At 47.3% G+C, this 23,004-nt stretch overlaps 2 protein-coding genes across 2 annotated transcripts; one reads left to right on the forward strand and one right to left on the reverse strand.

The window, feature by feature from the left end:
- Positions 1-7,757: 7,757 nt before the first annotated feature.
- Positions 7,758-11,039, forward strand: LOC126578949 (ras-like GTP-binding protein RhoL). The gene is made up of 4 exons (XM_050242060.1): positions 7,758-8,266; positions 8,505-8,619; positions 10,190-10,304; positions 10,411-11,039. Exons 1-4 carry the CDS (start codon positions 8,133-8,135, stop codon positions 10,641-10,643), a joined length of 597 nt encoding a protein of 198 aa, XP_050098017.1. The 5' UTR covers positions 7,758-8,132; the 3' UTR covers positions 10,644-11,039.
- Positions 10,709-22,935, reverse strand: LOC126578947 (nuclear pore membrane glycoprotein 210). The gene is made up of 8 exons (XM_050242056.1): positions 22,647-22,935; positions 21,327-22,455; positions 19,108-21,265; positions 16,676-18,606; positions 16,471-16,609; positions 16,205-16,258; positions 15,806-15,970; positions 10,709-11,504 (listed from the first exon to the last, which is right to left on the reverse strand). The coding sequence occupies exons 1-8, from the start codon at positions 22,811-22,813 to the stop codon at positions 11,395-11,397; spliced, it is 5,853 nt and encodes a 1,950-aa protein (XP_050098013.1). The 5' UTR covers positions 22,814-22,935; the 3' UTR covers positions 10,709-11,394.
- Positions 22,936-23,004: the final 69 nt, after the last annotated feature.

Consider the following 23,004-nt stretch of genomic DNA (forward strand, 5'->3'; position numbering starts at 1 on the left):
CATGGTGCGTTCAGAAAGTAATGAGAATTGATTTTTCTGACAAAACGGATTGAGATAACGTGTTTAATTTTTTACGATAAGGTAGAGGAAGGTTTTAGCTATCAATCGCACTTTATTTCGTTCGGCTATGATCAACTGAAAGAAAATGGGACGATTTTTCGTGAACCATGTTTTTATTTGATGTAACACCGTAGAATGTCTCCTTTCTATGGACCATTGGTCTGGCGCGGATCATCCGGACCTTCTTCCTGGCGCGGATCATCCAGACCTACAGAAAAACATTCCGTTGGGGTCAGTAATTCATCAATTCCTCATATATTTCTGTTTGCGTGCTCTGTGCCAGGAAGAGGTCCGCGATGGGCTGTACCAGTGGTCCATAGAAAGGGGGCATTCTACGATGTTACATCAGCTAAAAACATGTTTCTCGAAAAATCGTCCCATTTTCTTTCAGTTTGTCATAGCCGAATGAAATAAAGTGCGTTGAATAGCTAAATCCTGCCTCTATGTTGGCGTGAAAAATTCAATACCTTATCTCAAACCGTTTCGTCAGGAAAAATCCAGTCTCATCATTTTCTGAACGCACCATGTAGATTGGTCTCTGTGGTCTACGAAAATGCCGCCTAAACCCTTTTTGATGTAGATTAGTGTATAATTTACTCATATGTTAAGAAAATTACACTATACGAACCATTTTTTGTCAGTTTGAGAAATAATATATAATTTAAATTGCACATAAAAGGTTTCAAAATATGTTGATTATTTTTCTCCTATTGCTCGTTGAAAAGCTCAAACGTAATGAAATTTTCATCAAAATATTGTAGTTTACCTAATTAACGATTAATAAACACGTCAACATGGATAAATGTTGATAAAAAGTGTTGTTTTGTGTTTATAAACATAGCCCATGTGCATAGCCAACGTATGGGGTACCCGGGTACCCGGGTGCCACTGGGCGGGTGTTAATTTCATCGGGCCATAATTACCTTTAAATATGAGTTATCAAAACAATTTCAACGCCAATTCGGCTTGAAATGAGTTGTTCTTTGGGGATCCGGAGTTTCGTAAAAAAATGTTAACGGGAAGGCATTCATTTTTTCGTTGAAACTTGAAATGGGTACCCGGGTACCCGGGTGCCCAACCGAGGGTTAAAAAACTGAAACATGATGATGAGCAGATGCTGCTCTATAGCTTTCACATGAACGATGCAAGGTTATTGTTCAAACATTGAGGGTAAAATGTTGTCTCAGCATTCAATTAAATCATTACAATGGACACAAAAATTGCGGCAAATTTCCAGCGCTCAATATTAATTGGGGGGGGGGGGGGCATTTTATGAATAAAAGAGTTCAATTAATCTGCCATAACAGATTTAATTGATTTTTATTTATAAACCACCATCTGGCATGTATGGCACAACTTGTGAACTGCTTGTTGCCATTTTCATAGGCCCTGGTCAGTCCAATTACTACCTTTATCGATCAGCTGAGATCAGCAACCACAAACCCGTACGTACTCATTGCACACAAAGCTTAACCACGATAAATTGTTCCGTCCGCTTGGTCCTCATTTTGTGGCAACAAATCGGTACCACTCTGTAACAGACATTTTCGTTCCGACCGCCCGCAGTATCCGTTAATGTTGATGTGTTCACCTATTCGCCCGGTGCATCGGTTAGACGCAGCGGTCTGTTAGTTGGAATGAATTAATAAATATTTGCTATCCATTATTCGTGGCATAAACAATGGTTTACCGGTTGACAAATCGTTCTCGGGAGCATTTTTTTTTTGCCCTCATTTTCTTTTATTACTCCCCAATATTTTCCCCATGATTAGCGCACTCGCTATCCCCTTTCTGCAGTTAGTGTTCATTTTTACCCAGTTTCCCATCCACTCCCATCGCCTCAATTAGCCAGTCGCCAGTCTACCAGTCCGTCGGCTGGGGCTGATCGATCAAATCGGGAAGAGAACCAAGCCACCATGCGGTCACGGAACCACAGCGTGACAAACGATCGGCTTTCGCCGCGGTATGCGTGTGTGTTTCCGCGTGTGTTTGCGCACCATTTCCCGTGCGCCGCCATTGCGGTCAACCATTTGTTAGCACGTTAATTCGCGCGCTAGCCCCGAGGAGCGTGGTAGCGAAAGGTGCCGTGTCTGAGGCCAATCCCAGTGGCCACCGACGTAACCACCGCCATCCGCACCGAGCGCACCGGGCGCACCAGGACGTTGGGACCAAAAATCCAACAAACCTCACGCATCCGAATCCGCTTTAAACCGGCGCCGGTACTGAATGTGGTTTTGTGGCTCGCAACACCGGGCCGGAGCCCTCCAGGACCTCCGGGACCTCCTTCGGGCATTCCGATGCATCATCACACGCACCAAACGCGCTGGCATCGCGCTGTTTGCATACGTGTTTGCTTTTAATCAAATTGCTTCCGTGTCGTGGGTCGCGCGAAAGAACTCGAGCACGCGTGACGCGCGTCAATCGTCTGCCGGAGACCGGTTGAAGGTTTGATCTTCGAGTCCGTTTGTGTCCGGACGGTAAAACGGGAGCAAAGTTGGAATCGCAGCCGAACGAGAGCGAACGCGGTCTGTCAGCGAACGATAAGCTACTTCTGATCGGTCGCGACGAAGCGCCAGCGGCCCCTGAAAGTATGCTAATGCAATAGACCGGAGTGGCCACCGGTTCCGGCTTCCGGTGGATGGATGGATGGTGTCTTTCCGAAAAAGCCTCTCGTATGAAGTGGGCAGTGCTTCGTTTAACCATTTACTCGCGACACTACGGACGCGTAGCCCCTCTGGAAGCGGTCTTCAGAACCGCAAGCGCTACTTTGCCTTGCTCGGAATTATCGGAAGCAATATTCACGGAAACGACCGTGCCCGTGGGTTCGGTTGAGCCCTGTCCTGTCTGATTGTTATTTGCCGTCACGTTCTGACGAGGCACCGTACGATCCGTTGTGGAACTTCGGAACAGCACAGTAACCGTGTCGCTACTAGCGTTCTGTGAAGGCACAATTTCAGTTCGCCTCCAAAAATCTCATCACTTTGACGTGTGACAGTTTTCGATGCAACCAACGACGGCCAGGGGGCAGCGAGACAGCTTGGTAGAGCGTTCCATCGGATGGAACGCATCCACATCTTTGAATGGCCGTGCAGCAGCACCACGGTGGTGCTCGATCTTTAGCGACCATACCGGAACACCGATGTAAAATGGGGAAACGATCCGCAAACGCCCGTAAGCTGTAAAATACTGAAGAAATGTTGAGCTGCATCGAGGAGAGAGAGGGAGAGCACGTGATGGAAAGGGAATTGGGGAACCGGAGCACTCGGCTTTGCATGCGAAGCTACCAGCTGGAGCTGGAGCAGGAGCGCCAGTAATGGATGGGACCTGCCTAATACGATTATCGTGAACCGGTGCTCCTAAAACGCGCCCGTTCCGTCCGTTCTACCGGCCACTAGCAGGACGTTGTGGTTCGGGCGCGATAAGGCAGGCTCATTACTTTGCAATGCACCTTTACCATAACTCTTTGCCACCGAGACCTGTGTCCGAACCCCCCCCCCCCCGCCTCGGTAGCTACCGGGCGACTAATTTCAAACGCAACTGCGAGATGGCGAAGAGGATCCCGTCGGAATGACGCCGGTTTGGTGGCCGGTGGCCAGTGGCCAGTGGGGCTAATGTGCCATCCCGTAACGAGCCGACTGCCATTTGTGCCGAGTCGTGTTCGAAAGCAAAGCCCGAGCCGTTACGTCCGTTATCTTGGCGAACGATCCTACAACGAGCCGGCATCATTGGGGATGGACCAACCGATCTGATCCCGGTTGTGGTTGTGTGTTATTGAAAGCAGCAGCAAATAGCGAGCCATGAAGTGGCTAGAATTCGTTCAGAGGGAAATGGTGCCTTTGGTGCAAATTGGGATTCAGTGGAAACCTGGCGCCTCCATCACCGGCCGGTGCTTTGATCAGCAGTGAGCAGTGAGAACATTGATTCTCAAGAATTGTTCTTGTTCGTTAGCAAAATGTCATTCAACCATTGCAACACATCGTGCAAGGTGTGCTACTGGATAGTTGGCGAAAGCAATCTCGGAGGAATTTCTGAGAGGAATTTCTGGTTGGTGTAACTTCAATTGTTCGTAACTATAGGTAACTTTTGAGTTTCTGTTTTGAGCTTCCTGCTCGATCACATATCACAATTGCATGGCTCTGCAAAATAAAGCATCTATCACCAACCTTTTTGCAATCTAGTTGAAGTTTAAACAGCTTAAATAACACAACATTACAAATAGATTTTGAATGATTTTTCATGGATATCCTATCTGAGGTGCCTTTGAAGGTGTTTCGACCTAAAAACATATAAAAAAATCCATAAAATTGTCATTAATTTCAGTTTTTATTCTACTTATTTTAGTTATGCACCAGAGATACTGGGAAACTGACTCATTTGAAACAGAATATTTGAACATATTCACCAAATGACCTTCAGCTCTCGATATTCAATCATGTTCGTATTTCTAATGAGCTTAATCTTCTTGTTTTAGAATCATTACACCAAATAACGTTTGTTATTTAGTTAACAGCCCATGTATTGTTCTCCTGTTCGATTTTTTACGATGGGTGCGTTTATCGGATGTTTGTTTAAAGGGGGACTTCGGTACTTTCGGGCCTAAAAAGGCCCGTTTTTGACGTTTTTTTGTGATGTAACCTTTCAACTTTATTTTTTAAATTAAATGGCATATTAATTTAAAACTTTTGAAGAATTTTTGGTATTGTTTTGAGCAACATTCACTGAAAAATTAATCCAAGGCATCAAATTTTGGTAGGCATGTCGTCGAAAAGGTACTTTTTACGATGCCCATCGTAGCGACGTGACGGGTCATCTGAAATATACAAATCGATACTCGTTGGAAAAATTATAAGATTATCTAGGTAGCCCCGTCGAGTTTTTGTCAAATCTCCTATTTTTCGATTTCTGACAGATTTTTGAAGTTGAAAAAGTGATGGTTTTTGTCATTTTGCCTAAAAACACAATTTTCAAAGATTTGTTTTAAAAAAATATCAACAATTTTTATGATGTCTCAACCGGGATACCTGGCAAAAAGGCTACAAATTGTGTGTTAAATTTTTTTAAAACAATCGGTCCGGTAGTTTTTACGATACGCACCGACTTTGAAAACGTTGGTTTTGGAGAAACGCTCTTAAAAATAGCGAGCTGCATGGAGCCTTGTATGAAACGCAAATTTTCAAAAATTTACAACTTTGTCAGTTTTGCTTCGATTGGCGCAAAAATTTTACATAATACTATTGAAAGAATCAACATTCAGGGAAAAATGTTGAAAATAAGTGTCACAAAAAAAATTAAATACGAAAGGATTTGTTTAATTCTTTTGGTAATTTCTTACTGATGGCTAGTTCTCTAGTTTCCACATCAAACGGTGATACTAATATGTTACTAGAACATGTACTCACCTCAGCCATCTTGCTGAGGGGCTGTTATCATAACGACTACTGCTACACTAAAAAAATACTATTCATATTCATATTCACAACACGTCCCGAAGCGCGAATTCTTCGGAGCTCATGTTAGTCATCAATAAATTAAAATTACTTTATATCAACTTAACATTCTTAAAAAAATACTTATGCAAACCCCAAAAAAATAGTTTCAACCTTATACAAGGGGGTTTTCTTCATACTCGTCAAAAACCCCAAGTTGCATTAAAGGTACAACGACAAACTTCATTTTTTTTAAATTTAAGGCTGGTGGTAAAAAATAATTAAAATTGATCAAATGAAGTGATTTCAGTGTCAGTTTATTTTTTTGGCAGTTGCTAATAAACATATGGCACGTTCGTCCTCATACATGTATAAAAAATCCATTTAATTGAATTTGTGGAAAATGTATCTGACAAAGATCAATTTTAGACCAAAACTAGGTCAAGACAATGGTTCGATTGTTAAACGTTCCCCGGTTCGATGGTATTCATGTTCGTGATTAATAAAGTTAAACCGTTCCCGAAACAGGGGGCGCCCAAATTTACTTCCCCAATGAACCACACGACGGCCAAGTCGACTCGAAGCTGTCAGCAACGATGATTCAAACGTTGAAGATACCTAAAGACCCAAACGTTCCGTCGTTTTGACAACGCCAGCTAACCAAATCCTTTAAGCCAGGCTGCATGTGCTCCATTTTGTCCCCACCAAAACAGAGAGAGAGAGAGAGAGAGGTGTTGGATCGTGGATCAAGGAATGAAGGGTTCTCAATACACAAAAATTCGTCCCTTTCCCAAAAAAGGATCCCGCCGATAAGCGCATAAGTTGGCCACAGGGAAAAAGGGGACCACTCGGAAGCCACACACAAAAGATTAACTACCCAACCCGTGACCCAAAATAGCTGCCCAAGGTGACTGGGAAATGGTAACCCCGTTTCCCCGTTAACGGTGAACACCAGGAGCAAGGTGAAGCCTTTCAAAAACCACTTATCGACCACCGGAGTGATCTTTTTTTTTTTGTTGTTGTTGCTATTTTGTGGCCAAGATTACCATTACCCAGACACCTTAAAATGCCTTCACCCACAACACAACAACCCCGACGAGGACGACAACAACGAAAAGGGGAGGGACCCAAATCCTAGTTTCGCACATTCTAAAGCCATCGACGAACCCCGGGTGGGTTTGCGTGGTTCCCGGATGTGAAACGCGATAAGCCTAATCACGCTCCAGCCAAGGTGAACGCATCCATGATCCATGAGGATTCTCTCACTCTCTCTCTCTCTCTCTGGGTGTATTGCTCGCTGATGTTGAGGTAGAACCAAGAACGGAGTCCCTTTTCGTGCCTAGCGGATGCAGCAGTATCGATTGGGGTTGATCCACCAAGATCAACCGAAAGACCGGTCGCTTCCGCTAGCCAGCATGCGTTGGAAGCGTACACCAACGACCGTCGCTGTCAAGGCACCGAATGCCCGAAGACTTTCCCGATCGATGCTACTCCCGGTCTCCGTTTGCTGGCTGTTACGAGCGATCAAAGGGTGTTAGAGTGGCCACTGCCAACTCTTTGATAAGATAAGACCACGTGAGCGTTCAGTTGTGGGCACAAAAGGAGTGTGCCAAGCGAAGGATTACGGCAGGATGGCGATGGAGAGCACACAGTTTGCGTGTCCTTCGGTGGCAGTGGCCAGTTTTGATCATCGTAGAGTTATATGGTTTCACAAGTAATGCTACATTTAAATCATTTCCAGATATGCCCACGAACGCTGTCTAACACTGGACCGCAACTTGGTTGTAGCACGGTTCTGCTGCAGGCGTTCTCCATCCTATTCAACCTCCTTCGATAGGTCACTCACTTAGCCTGTCGCTGTCTCTAAGTAGGCGAGTAGTAACCGCCGTCGTTTCGCAACGGAACGCAGCGCCCAGTGTGTCCACCGATGCCTCCCTGCGCTGCGCTCCGCTGTGATACGCGTGACGTTCTGTTGCGTGCGTGCGAAACGGGAAACCTGTTTATTGTCGCTTGACTTCCTTTTGTCAGGCTTATCGTAGCGCCCGGGCCGATTAGACGGCCACAACGAGGCCGTGGTCGAGGTGATAGTGCCGGTCTGGCAATATTAGTCATCCGTACCGTGAGTTGGTGGTACGTGTTGGTGGTACAACTCGCCTTCACTCTCTTCTCTCCCCGAGCGATAGATAACGATGTGTACGCGATGTGTCTGGGTGCAGGCTCGTCCGCACTGTTCTGGCACCAACCTCTGGCTTGGCCTTGCACCAACCCGGTGATATCGGTTGAGTCAGTCACTGTTAAACTTCGGCATTGATAACGGGCCGATGGTGGCCGGAGGTGAACGGTTGTGTCGCGGAAGTCGCCAGTACCCCAGTTGGGTCCAGCGAATCGAATGTAGCAAATTGTGGGTGGTAGTGCACCGTAGCCGCAACTGCATTGTAACGCATTTCTAGGACGTTCAATTGTCCGGCAGAACATTCTGCCGCCGCATTCCGTGAGCGAGCGAATCGTTGAGAGTGCGTTGGGGCGCGATAAATAATGATGCTGCACTAGCAGCGGAGGTGAAAAGCGGTGCTGCTGACGAGGCTATTAGGAAGATATTAGTGCTAACGCTCTGACCGACCGACCAGTGGACCACCGGACAGCACAATGGCGCATGGGATGGCGACCGTGGCCGATCGGATACTAAACATTGTGGTCGTTGGTGACGGTGCCGTGGGGAAAACCTGTCTGCTGCACGCGTACACGGATAAATCGTTCAAGAACTTCTACCAACCGACCATGTAAATAATCCCCACCCACTCCGGTCCGCCAAGACCGTCACTCTTTCGGCTTTAGCTAATAATCGGCATGCGAATGTCTTCTTTTTTATCTTCTTCTGGTATTCCATCTTTGGCCAATCGCACCATCGATTACTGCTCTGTATAACCTGGAATCTGGCCTGCGCCATCATCTCCGGGTTGCCATATCGATGGATTGCCACCGCACGGAACGGCACGGCACGGCACGGCACCGGGACAGATATGATAAGGAGTCCATTGAAATGATACTCGATGGGCAGAAGTACACAATCCAGTTGCACGATACGGCGGGCCAGGAGGAGTATGACAAAATACGGCAACAGTTTTACAAGAGGGTAAGAAGGCACCGAGTCAGATTGCATTGAGCATTGCCCTCGAACTCGAACTCTACATCACTTCATGATGGGATTTGAAGTAGTGTGAATTGTTTGATTGAGTAATTGTTAAGGCACAACAAGTTCATAAGAGAATGAACAGAAACTCTGTGATATCGATCAGTGCCGTTGTTACAAAAATCATGTGATTCACACATTTGTAATGATGTGATTTCTTATCATTGCACTGTGAGATACTACGTAGAGAGATATAAGTAGGCTTCAACCATTTAATTGAAATGGATACGAATAACAAGAATAATGAATATGTTTAATGCACGTGAGCATATTAGCATACTTTTTGTAGGAACTTGACTAGAGTCTGTAATTGATTTCCTTCTACTAACTTACTGAACACTCAAGGGGAATAAATAGCTGAGTGAGGTTTTGTGTTTGGCTAGTTCCAATTGAAATCGTTACTTTACTGTTTTATGCAGAATCAGCTTATGTACTTTTATGCAAGATCAGATGCCACTCTGCTAGTTACTGCTAGCAGATGATAAAATTGATGAAAACGTTTCGTAGCTGACAACAATTTAAACATATTTGGATTATCATATTTGGATTATGGTTTCTATAAGATGAATTGGCCTCATCCCGGTTGCTTGTAGCTCAAATGTTGAGGAAAAACCTATTGACGCTTTGTGAAAAGAGCATTATTTAAGCATTTAATCAGGTAAACGTGAATGGTACATTACACTTCTGATATATATATAGAATATATATAGATATATATAGAAAGGAGGGACATGATGTTTACACTCTGAACAGATTGGTTTACATTTTGCGGAATATTGTTTCCACTTTTTTTTAAAATGAATAGCACAGACTATACTTAGGTTCACACAAGGAAGGAAACAGTTGGATTTATCTACAGATAATTTAGCACAACCAGCATGGCAAACCGACACTCTGATATGTTCTGGAACATCGAAACTCTAATATGCAGCATTTCTGCTTTCTGGCAAAGTATGCTATCACATTGTCTATAAAGATACCTGTAAAGATGTCTGTAAAGTAAAAACGATCTAATCTCACTAATAACGTGACATCACTCTCCACCGCAAGTAGGAGTAATTTGTATCGTCGTATCTTACGCCTTTATTCACTTTCGGTTTACAATGAGAATCTATAATACTGTTTTGCCTTTTACCAATGCTACAATCTACACCAAGAAGGAAATCCTACAAACAATTAAAAATCAGAAACGTTTTTTACGTAAGTGTACCCTCTAATTTTAAAATTATGTGAAAAACGCCCAGAAAACCTCTAATCCCCGTTTAAGATTGAAAACCCCGTTAAAGATTGAGTTTTTTTGCTTTCCTAGGTTTTAAAAATACACAAAAAAGATAAAACATATGTTTATGAGAATTTAGATGCTTCTTTTCAATTAAATTTTGAATTTAACAAAGTGCCCTAAACGAAGTGAAGTGATTGATTGAGACGTTTCGAGTGTGAAATCATTCCGGAGTCGATTTGTACCGGTGATGAATTCGTTTTTACTTACCATTGTCCTCTCATCCAATTCCAGGCCGATTGCTTTCTGCTGTGTTATGCCATCGACAACAGTGTATCGTACGAAAATGCGGCCACCAAATGGGTACCAGAAATCAAAACCGATCCACCGGTTCCCATCGTCCTGCTCGGTAAGCACACACAAAAGGGGGGGGGGGGCGAGCCCATCAGTCCATGCCCTGTTTGCCAATCTAAAGCTGATTTGTTCACATTTGACCACATGATCGTCCCACACAGGCACTAAGCTGGACATGCGGCGAGGAGACAGCAAAGAGGTAACGACGGTCGAAGGTGACAAGCTGAAGCGTACCATCAACGCCAACTCGTTCGTCGAGTGTTCCGCCAAAGCCGGTATCAATGTGGAACTGGCGATTCAGGAGGCGGTCCGAGCTTGTCTGCTGGGCGTTCCGGAAACGCAACCCGATGACCAGTGCTGCCCCGGATTCGACTTCTGCTGCATACCCTCGTAACTCGTAGGAAATTAAGTTCGGTGACCGATAAAGACACACGATACAACCGCATCGAACCGTAGTAGTCCATTTCAAAGGTTGGTTTATTGTTGGTAAGGTGTTTTAATTCAATTTGTTTCCTAACCTACACAAGGCTGCAGTATGTACATACGAATGCGCGTCTATTAGTCGAAGGTTTTGCGGAGCTGCCTTACCTACAAAGCGCGGAACATGCTTCTCTGCAAGAGTTCGCACGCTGCTTGACAATGGCAGGTAACCCAATCGAACGAGCGAACGGCGTATAATTCACAGTAAAACTAGTAATAACGTAGGAAAAAGTTAAGTCACCCGTTGCAAATGATAAACTACTAGCTAGTAATAAGAATTGTACGAAAATAAATGGCAAACACAAACGCACACGCACGCAAAAAATAATCGAATTTTCAAAATATAGAAAGAAACCTAGCCGATAACACACCTAGCCACTAATATCGAATCGGATCGGTCGTGTTGAAACGCGGTCCACTGTTTCAGTAATACATAAAGAAACTAGGCAAAAATAACATCGATCGATTGTCGTAAAGATGAAAATGATGAGTATAGGAATAGGATAGTAGTTCGCGTTCATTCGCGCCAGGGTTCAGTTCAATGCCTTTCGAGAGCTCAGTTCTGTTTGATGCAGCTCCGCACACGTGTAATCCAAACATTAACTCCTTCTTCTACTAGCAGCAGCAACGATATCTGTCCCGCCTCTGTCCGGGAACTACACTATTTACATGTATCGCCGGTTGACTCGCTTCTGTGGTGAAAGGATCGTTGCATCGCCATAAATCGGTGACCCGAGCGAACCGCCGCTCGTGTTGAAATCGTTACTTAAATTCCCTTTATGAAAGAGAAAAGAGATACAGGGGTTAGTAGAGAGAGAAATAAAAAAGGTTAGTATCGCTAGGATTCCAACGAGTTGTACTAACTAAAGCAACACCGCCACATCACTTGACTGACTTGTTCTCGGCATGAATTCCCAAGCACACCTAAGCTACCTTCATGCCCGCTCATAATGTGACCGCGAGTGCACGCGATGTGTAGCACTAAACGTTTGAACATAGGCATAGCCCAGCGCACATCACGCTACATGTTTTAACAAGCACCAAGAAGTCACACAAAGGGCCACAGAGGGACCCCTGAACGAAGCGCGTAAAATTCTTCTTTCGCACCACCACCGTTTGGCGCTCTGCTCTGCGCTGACATGACATGGAACAAAAGTCCAAACCTCCCCACGCGAGGCCAACAAACAAAGTGGGCAAGAGAGCATACATGTTAAAGCTTGCGTGGTACCGTGTACCTGATTTCCATATCACGCCGGTGTGTTCCCTTTCACAGTGACACACATGTACAACCGGTAGGTAGTACACGCGGACACGCAAGGTAACCGCCTCTTAAAAGAGCCCTCAGCCTTTTAAGAATGAAACGGAACACAAACAAACCTTTCCCGCCCAAACCGTGTACACGCCTGAATGATGCGTTGTGCTTTTCAAATTCATAGACAGAGAATTTTTTTTTGGAAAACGTATAACGGAAAAAATGAAGCTCGGGTGCATTCCTGCCTCCAACACGATGTGGATTGTTGGTGGCACATACCGGAGTGAAAGTTCATCATGATATCGTCGTGATTAGAGTCATCTAATGACCGGAACCTTCGTGGAATCTAGCATAAACATTATTACCATTTCTGAAAACAGAGACCAATCATCTATTGTGGTCAATATTCCACAAAAACCGAATGCACGCTCAGTACGCTTTCCACAAACCCCTTATGCTCCCAAAAAAAACGCACAATTGCTAAGCGGATGAATAGTGTACAGTTGGTAACCCGCATAAGATCTAACTGAGCTGCGAACATGATTTCATGCTTCCCGGAAGGTGTAACCATATGTGTCATCAAAATCCAATCAATCAAATTTCACGGACAAACTACAAAACCACAAACCGCACGAAGGAAAATTGTGTTTGGTTACTGGCTGCGGTGGCTGTAAATCATGGCACGGTATACAACAAACGGTACGTTGCCGCTGCAAAAGGGAAACGCTAAGGATCCTCCTTAGCCCTCGAATGGTGCTGTTTCCTTCGAATGGTACCCTCCATCCATCCCCGGACATCATATCAACCTTCTCCTCCTGCAGCACATCGCCATCGACTGCTTAATCATCTTGGTGCGTCAGTCAGTGTACGACCGAACGGGCAAGGGGAGCAGCTTTTCCTTTTTGGGTTCTTTTTCATTTTTCGGGTTCCGTGCACCCAATTGCGTGACATTTCCTCTACGTAGAGTTTCTACAGAAGCTACTAACAACAGCACCAGGGGAAGGGGGGGGGGGGGGTGGGGGTAGTACAACAAGAAAACTCCCAACATCTCGCGACCACATATCAGCCCGAATGTCAACAAACAAAATGAAATATGTAGATTTAGTAAGGTGTGTGCGAAGCGTGAGGATTCGCGAAGGGACCCACCAATTGTAACAGCGCACCACCCACAGGCACACACTTCGCTCCCGGACGAACCAAAACCGGATTTGGCTTTTATCGGAAGTTGAGCTGAATGCTAAACAACATATCGGTGGCGCACAAGGGGCCGGAGGTGGTGCCGGTGGTGAACCGCCAAACCTGTCACATGGAAAGCGAAGAACGAGCCTACAATTGTATCACCCTCTACGTGCCTCCGCTGCTGCTGCTTCTCGATCGAAGTTTTCGCTTTTGACGCAAACTCAAGGGGAAGAACGCGAATGTATGTATCGCACGCACTTCCCGGATTCCCGGTACAGAGGACAGGACGCATTTGAAATTCTAATCGAAACGCATAGCAGCATAAACGACAAAAATCAGTTCATACAAGAGGGCGGCGCACGTATGACTAGCTGAAACTGCTTGCTGTCACTGCTTGCTTCAGCTCCATATGGCCACCCAGGTACAACAGACGAGAATGTTGGAACCGTATGAATCATTACATGTAGCACCACGTTAACCACCGTATCGTGATGGTGATGTTAATGTACGCTTTAATCGGTCGCTCTTGAAATTATTGCACTCGAATAAATGGGACGACAGCGAACGAACGAAGCGACAGATTCCATTTCAACAGTGAAGCAGAATTGAGTATAAGCTCTTTTCAGTTGGAAAATCAGTACGCCGTATTGGACACTAACTGAAACAATTCGGAATAATTTTCACTTGCGATAGTAGCAAGCGACCAATTCCATTCCATTGCAATGTAGAAATATATTCCCTGCGCATTCCCAAAAGGTGCCTGTTTCACTCTGAGCGATCAGTTCCACTCCGACACGACGACTGGTGAAGTTAATCAATTGTGTGGGGAGTACATTGTTCGAAAAATTGATTAGAGAGAATGATATACTACACATTCCAGACCGAAAATTCGCTCCACTCATTGGTTATTTGAAACGTCCTGTACACCTGTTGAACAGAAACCCAGAACAGATATGTACCCAGTCCAAGCAGTGCTCGTTGCAGAATCGGAAAATTGGCACTAGACAAAGGCACGCCACGTGGCCAGCAATCTGATACGGAAGCGAGAGAGTGCTTTCCACGAAATCCGTGGTCCATGTACGCGCTACCCGGAGTGTGTTCAGGATCCACGTGACGAGCGGATGGGTGATCGTTTGATGTAAAAGGTTCTCCGAATTTTGCTTCGAACAAAACAAACCCCGTTCACCTTGCTATTAACAGTCGATTCAAGGGACAGTTCAGTTCGGTTTCAAGAGTCTTCTAATTGTTCATTAATTGAGTTTAAATCATTGTTCTCTCATTTTCAAAAATGGTCTATAAATGGTTATTATAAGCAAGTTCCCATTGTAAAGCAGCACCTCATCATCAGTCTAACCGCAAGTCAAGCAGCAATTATCAACACAAACCTCGTTTGACAAATGCCACTCTAAGCCAAACGGGCGGGCCGCACAAGCTTAGCGCAAGTACCTTCACAGCAAGAGGAGCGGTCATAAAGACCGAGCACCATCATCCAGCGGATAAAGGCCGATGGCCAACGTTTGAATTTATGCTGCTCTTTTCTTCATTTTCCTCGCGGGCAGGCCCCGTTGGAAGGTGTGAACAGAAAATATTGCATCCATTTTTCACCTCCGTACTTTATAGCTTGTTCCCTTTTTTCCTCCTCCTTCACCTTTCTTCTCTCTCCCGGAGGCCAGCGGTGAGATTGTAAGCTTTCGGCACGAATCGCTTATCGCTTCGGAAGCCGTTCCGATCGCACCACCGACGGACCACTCTCTACCGCGAAAGGGACACCCAATTGCACCGTAGGATAAACCCCAAAAACAAGGGAACAAAAATAAAACGAATCCCGTATCACTGCCACTGGCTCTCTCTCTGGCTGGAAAAGGAAACACGCAGATATGAAAAGGCCAGAAGTTGGGCACGGCTGCTGCTGCTGCTGCACAAAATATGGCTTGGTCCACTCATTTAAATGCTCGTTTTGGACATATTTTCTCGTTGGCCTCCGGATTCTGTTGTGTGCAGTTTCGCTTTCCTTTTCGCCCGTTTTCTTTTTTGCTGTCGGAGGCCACGGATTCATTACCTGGCGGGTTTATGGATTTCACTCGCTTACCTTCTCTGACCCACGGCCCTGCCGGGTCCTCCACCCTCCCTGGGTGGCATTTCATTTAACATGGCTTCATTCCTTTATATATATTCAATTTTCAGCACCCTTAACCGCGGCTTATCGTGAATAAATTAATAATAAACCCAAAAAACCACTACCTACCCCCTCTGGCGGTCTGGCGGAAGAGCATGGAAAAGGATGTAAAACAAAACCTTCCGCCAACCGGTGGCTGTATCACCGCCAGGGCACAAAACAGTAGGAGACGACAGTGAGTGGCCTGTGTGTGACAGCAAATTTACAGTTCCGCATACGCCTGACACCCAGCCAGCATGTTGAATGCACGTTCCACGTTTTTATCAGGGACTACATTCAACCAATCTTTTCAACATTGTTTTGAGCAACGGCTTGCGAATCATAATTTAAACACCGTGGTTAAGATAGCGCAGAGCATCGCCGCTTTACCAGGGCGGGAAATTCCTATGGCCACTAGAGGCACAACAACCCGGGGGTTCCGGGGCTAGGCGGCATAAATAAATAGAGAATGAGAGAGAGAGAGACGTACCTTGAGATCCACCGAAGCTGTGCCCGGGACTTCCGGGGTACGGTGACGATGACGGTGATGGCTGCAGATTACTGCCGCGCTTGTCTAATGGACTAGCAAATGGACTGCTGCTTACCCTATTATCATAGGATGATAAATTGTGCTCATTTTTAAATGGCGAGAACACTGCCGGGCGCAAGAGGACAGATGGAAAGAAAAAAAAACGAAAAAGAAAGAAATGGAAATGGTCAGTGAGAGATGGTGCTATGTAAATTGAGAAACACTTCACGAAACACCGAGACCGCGAGAGCTGGGAATGGAAAAAGGACCAACAAGTTGCAGCAGCGCAAGTGCGCCAGATCCTTTTTCTGTTCCCCATTCCTATCCCACTCCGTTTCACTGTCTTTACACAATCCTTACCACTGGCATTCGGTGAGGTGGTCCTGTTACGTTGCGGGAAACAAAACACGATCACTGGGGAAGAAAGATGCGAGAAATGAAAAGATTAATTGAGTGAAGATTGTAACACAGAAATTCATTTGAGGTCAATTACGAAATGCCATGATAATGATGATTGACAAATTACCCTCTTGCAAGTGGTGCTAACCCCACAATCACTTGTTGAGGTACTTTGTTCCTGTTCCACTATTTCTACTTCAGTCACTTAGCAAGACAGTGATGCTTACCCCAAACGGTTGCAGCAAGTACGACAACGGTGGATATGATCAATCCAATGTTGCTCATGTAGTGCACCAACAGATCCGGTGTGCTGTTGAACGGTTGAGTGGCACACTTGCGTGGAGCCATTGGCGATCGAATGGGGACCTGAAAAAGCCAATCAATTATCATCACGAGAACTGTTACTCCCGTCCTGTCCGCACTCATCCTTACCTCGATGGTTTGCTTGGTGTGTGGAGAATTGACCACCACTGCCAAGCTGTCGGCCCATTCTTCGCGGTACGTTTCCAGCAGCTCCAGCTTGTACTCGTATGCTCCCGGTAGCTTTTCCTTTAGCTTCACTTCTAGCACAGCCGGATTCGAGGATGTAACCGAAACCCTTTCCAGCAGCTTGCCCAGTCCGGTTATCGTGAGGCCTTGTTTGCCAAGCTGCTCAACGGAGAACGCCTCCGGTTCGACACGTACAGGTGGAACGATCTTAAGTGCCGAAGTGTCCACCAGTCCCGAGCCACCGGCAAGAAGGCGCACCTCCAGAGCAATACTGAAATCATTCGCTCCGATCACATTGATCACATCGTCGATCGTCGTCAGTAGCTCAACGTTGCAACAGTAGGCACCAATCTCCGCATCATACCCGGGGTAGGTTTTGAAGTGCTGCAGCAGATCAACCGTACCGACCTTCACCAGCAACTGACACGCGAACAGACCACTGTACGAGCGTTCGATTTGTTCCTGACAGCTAGACGCATTCTGTGCGATCACGTTTGCCAGCTTATCGTGTTGCTGATGGTTCTTGATCACCAGGTGGCCTCGGTACGAGTGGAGGTTGAAAATGTCGTAGCTTTTGAAAAACTCGATCCGATCCGCTTCCAGCACATCCACGCTGAACGTTACGCCTCCTCCCGATCGCCGGCTACCGTGGCTGATCAGTACCTTATCCTCGCTGCCCGACGAACGCGAGGCAAGCATCTGCGCCACACCGGTTTTGGGATCGATCTTCACGACCCTCTCATCGGAGCTGCTCCACCGTAAATCATTGTTCAGCAGCGGCGAGCCAAAGCACACGACATCACCGACGGAGAAAATGCGCTGCCCCGGTGATACCACAGCCTCATTCGGCTCACCGACGACGAGCTTGATGTAATCTTCCGCATACTTAACTCCCGTTTGATCACGCAATGCCACTACCAGCATATCGGACGTTTCGCGGATCAACTCAAGCGCCACGCTGTAGTCAGTGCCCGTATTGATCAGCACATTGCCACGTTTCGAAAGTCGATGCCGCAAAGTTGCCACATCCTCCACACCGTGCGAGAACTCATTACCAAGATTATCGTGCAACGATACCTTCAGCGTTAGCGCGAATCCTTGTGGAATGCTGTGAGCAACCTGTCGCAACTTCACCGTACTCGGTTGCAGCGTAGCCATTACATACTGTACGTGCTTTACCTCGAGTGGAATGGTAAGCGATTGCTCTTGGCTAGTGGCAATCACCTGGACACGACCAACGGTGTCACTACTCTTCACAAGCCCATCGCGTGTTACCTGCACCACACCGGCATTGGTTGCACTCTCGTTCTCCAGGTGGTACAGGGCATCGTCCAGGTTGGCCTTCAGCTGAATCGTCGCCTTCGGTGGTATCAGTATTGAGTCGTAGCGTATCACTTTCGGTGACTCCAGCTCCAGCATCCGGAACACGGTAATATCGATCTTCGCCGTTAGATGCGTTCCCTTTGACGTGATTAGCGTCACGTGAAGTGTTGCTTTCCCCGGTGCCAGCGCTCGAATGCGCATCACGATAGCGTCCCGCTCAAGGTACTCTACACCGATGTCATGGAACACACCCCGGATGTCTAGAATGTCGCCGTGATCCGTTGACCAGCGGATCTTTAGGCCCTCCACTGTGCCCAGGATGAGCGGCGAGATGCCCGGAGCAGCCCAAACGTACGCTGGCATAATGGCTCCGGTTTGAATGCGCCCCAACGGTGTCCGCAGCTCGATCGCTTCAAGCGGAATCACGTTCACGATGATGCTATCCTCGGAAAAGATGATCTGCTCACCGGTAGTCGGATTGGTGCCGACGCAACGGCCTGTTACCTTCGATCGGCCAACGCGCAAACCCGAAACCACTCCCGATTCGACATCTTGAATGAAATAAAAGAACGATTAACTCTCGCACCAACTGATGTTTCGATACCCCTCGGACCAACTGATGGGTCTGGCCAGACCCCTATGCTTTTACACGGGGTTGTATGGGCGTACATGCTGTGTTTGAAACAATTTTTCTATCACGAGGAATCACATAATTGAGCTCTCTCTTTTGCATATGTGTTTAGCATAGCCTAAACTATGTGACAAGACAAAAATATGACCAAAATCTGTTCTATTTTTAGAAAAAAACACATTTTAGTTTCTCGATTTTTTCCCATGCAAAAAGTGCCTAAAACTTTTTGGACTTTTTCTTAAACGATAGTGGTATCGATCAAAAGGAAATAAAATTTTAGGAAGCTACCCGAAAGGCCAAGACGCTACAATTAATAGAACTTGAGTTATTAACGATTGAAAATGAAATGGGTCTGGCCAGACCCATCAGTTGGTGCGAGGGTTAACAGCAATTCCACCAGAAATCACAATCCTTTACATACCTATCACATCCAGCTTCTGGACGCTGTAGATGATATTCGTATCGGGCGTAGGACCACCCTTCGAATGGATCTGCAGCGTACTTCCCACAACGATCGTAGCATTCCGAGGCAGCAACAGCAACGGAGGAAACACTTGCACCGTGGCCGGCACACTGGTGACCATCTTCTTACCGTTTCCGGCACTAACACTGAACTTGGTTTCACCTAATTCAGTGCCCGTTACAATGTAGCGCACCTCACCGACCCCTAGATTAGCTTGCGATCCAAATGCAACGCTCAGAACGGGCGGATTGTATATTTCCGTCCGTAGTTCGTACAGCTCCAACCGATCACGCTTGATATCCAGCAGCTGATCGTTGCTGTCATACAACCGAGCGACCGCTTCAATCGTTTTTGTCTTTTCCACTCGATCCGGCACCAGGAGCGTTATCTTTCCAACGGTTACCACCGAGACGTACAGGAAACTTGGCTCCGTACTCAAGCACTGATCATTGATCTCCAGCTTCACTTCGCCCACCTTCCGGGGGCTTATGACCAGTTGGCGCGTCGTTGCTTCGAACTGCACGGTGACGATTCCTGCTTCCGATGCTTTAATATCATAAAATCCGCTACCCTGCACAATCTTGATGCGCTCCACAGTGTCGCTGGTAAGGAAGAGCGTTAAACGATCGTACGGTAGCAGCGTCCGGTTGACAGCAAGGAAGTTGAGCTCATTCTCGATGACCGGCTTCACGAGTGCCGTTCCACTTTGCTTCTGCACACCAAAGGCAGGGCTTTCGGGCTTGATCGCATGTCGCTTTAGCACTTCGGCCCTGTAATCACTCACGATCGTCTTCACCTTAAGGCTTGCTTCTAGCTGACGAGGCAGCGTGAGTGTCACGTAATCTCGTACCGGAATTTCGACGCCTTCCAAATGATCCACTTCCGTTCGCTGGGCGTAAGGCAAGGAGAGTGGCACCTCACCGGCGGCAACCTGTTGCTTCTGTGGCTGCTGTTCCAGCGTCGAGAACTGCCAATCGAGTAGCAGGGAAGATATGTTGGCCAGTTTGCGATTCTGAACATCCAGCACCTCGATATCGATCACCATCTCATCGCTATCGTCCGTCTTGACGTGCATCATCGAATTGCGCCGTTCCAGGGGACATCCCATCTTCACCTTATCCGCCGTGATCAAGCTTACGAACCGTGGCTTAACGCAGTAAATCTTTGTCACAAACTCGGCCACATACGGAACCGCATTCGCAGCCGTGCTCAGCGTGTTGAACACCTCCAGCTTCAGCTCATAGTCACCAATCTTCTTACAAAGCGCCCGCACAATGTGTTTGTCTTTGGAGAATCCACTGCCTACCTCTGTCACCTCGAGTGCCTTCCGGTCGTAGGCCAGGTTGCGCTGTAGTTCTGCCTCCGAATGATAGATCCGTTCGGGGCCCTTGTAGTAGAACAGATTCCGCGAGGCACCGATCGGTAGTACGATCTCATTCTCGACCGGATTTTCGATTCCCAGTGGTTCGAACACATGGAGCGAAACTTGATCGGAGAGCACCGTATCGAGATAACGGTAGCTAATCTTCAGGTTCGTCTGTCCAACGGTCGTCGCACGAAGGTACACGATCCGGCAGGCACCATTGGCCGTCGGTTCCTGCGAACCTTCATCGATGGCCTGCTGCTGATCGATAACGATGAAGATTTGGTTGCTAAACTCGAGCTCAAAGTTGAGATTTTCGCACGACGTAAACGGCTTCTCGGTCCCATTGTGCAGTGCCCAGAGGCCAATGTGCACACGGATGTAATCCTTTACGACCGTCTCGAAGTTGTAGCGTACCACATCCAGTCGGATCGGAGGGAGGAACATCACTTGAGCCGATACGAAAATTCGCACGTTCCGGGACATGGCCACTTTCACCTGCGTTACTTTGTCCGCGGAGGAGCCAGACAAATCCGCTATCCCCTTGATCTGATCGAGTCGTGCTTCTGCGAGGCCAGTCTGGGAGATGGCCACCACATTCGGATCCAGCGAAGACCAACTGTACGCTCCATCTCCTCCTGTGGCCGTGAACTGTAGCTTCTGTCGGCGAAGGTTAGGATCGAAAGGAAGAATCACCTCCGGCGGACTAATCGCCAACCGCTTGTACACAACCAGTTCCGCGTTAGCGTTCAGCTGGAAAGGGTAGAAGAGAAGATTTAATGGAAATTCTTGATTTCCTCAGATCTCGACTCACCTTTTCAAACTTTCCCGTAACGGGAGAGCTTCCGGTGGCGACGGTTTCTCCGAAAATGCTACTTCCATTGCCAGTCACGCGAATCGGATAGAAGATGGATTCATCAAACTTGGAGTGTATCTTGTACTGCGGTCCCAGCGTTATCTGATGATCATCGGCCGTGTAGAGGTTCAGCGCAATCTCGTGGCTCTCACCCTCGACCGTTACCCAGTTATAGTACGGCAACAAATTGATCGTCAACTTCTTCGGATCGACCACAGTGATCGATGCACGTGGGAGCGTTGCTTTGGCGCTCGCATCTTCACCACCACCTTGCTTTGCATCCTCGTGAGGCACGTTACGATCACGCAGCAGCACAAAGGTGCGTCCAACCTGTAGTCCCTTTGCCACGTTACCACCGATCGAGGCAAACGTTTCATCTTCAATCTCCAGATAGTACTGACTGTTGAGCGCAATTTCGTGCAGCTTGCCCTGCTTCAGCTGAAGCACCTTAAACTCGATCGTGTCACCGGGGAGAATGTAAACGTCGCTAGGATTGAGGATCAGATTCGCTAGCACCATGATGTTCACATCAACAGGGGCCACGTGCGCGTATTCGGCGTGCGGTAGCCGGGCCGTGACGCGTGCCGATCCCGTATTGATGCCTTCCAGCAGCACCATGTAGCCCTGTACGCCCGCTACCTCCAGTTTCTCAATCGGGCGCGGTACTCCATGGAACTTGCTCTCGGAGAAGGTGAGGAAGCGCAGCACCTGACTCCAGCTGCTGCTTTCATCTCCCGTCGAGCGGGACTCGTGCGATCGGTGCGATGCAATCTGCCACTGGAATTCGATGCCCTCGAGTGTCGTGAACGCGTTCCCCTGTGCATCTTGAGCCCACAGTTCGAACGTTTCCGGCGCTTCCTCGAGATACAGTTCCCGGGTCGTCGTCAGTACGCCCAGCTGATCGATTACATCGAGGATAACGTCACAGCGGAGCACCTCGCCCGTGGCCAAATCCTCCGCCAACACGATGGCCGTGTTGCGACGCTTTTCCTTATTGATAACCGTCACCTGCACCCGATAAGAGCAGTCATCATCGGGCCCTTCGTAGGAGGGCTTTATTTGGATAAGGTCCAAGCGTGACGAAGTCCTAAAAATAAACCAAAAGGTGAAGAATCAGAGAAAAAAAACCCTCCTCATGGCCAAGGCCGGAACAATCGGTGACATCACGCGGTGCCGGTGCCGGCGTTTGTTTACGCGTATGATGTCATCCGGTAACCGGTTTGCCGACGGCGGAGGCCACTCGTGGCCACTCGTGGCCCCGCGCGGCAGCTTACGCACCACTTGAAGCACCCCTTCTCGACGACCTCGAGGGTGAAGTTCACCGAAATGTGGTCAAAGATCGGCAGCAACACACGCGGATAGTTCAATTTGGTGGCGTCCACGCCGGAGCGCGTGGTCCAAATCGCCAGCAGCGCGGCCAGCGTAAATCGCAACCAAAAACCCATTCTTGCGAGCGCCGCGGCTTTCTCCGCAACTCCGCTTTCCTTTTCCGACGAAGAATCCTCACTGTTATCACAAAAACTCCACAATTTTATCACAAAACCGAGACCGCAAGTTTTGCCGAGAATTCAGTTGCGGCGCGAGTGCACGATACTGTCAACTTTTGTTCGAATGACTCCACGAATCGAACTGCTCG

This window comes from Anopheles aquasalis, chromosome 3, assembly GCF_943734665.1.
Source record: "Anopheles aquasalis chromosome 3, idAnoAquaMG_Q_19, whole genome shotgun sequence".
Taxonomy (NCBI): Eukaryota; Metazoa; Arthropoda; class Insecta; order Diptera; family Culicidae; genus Anopheles; species Anopheles aquasalis.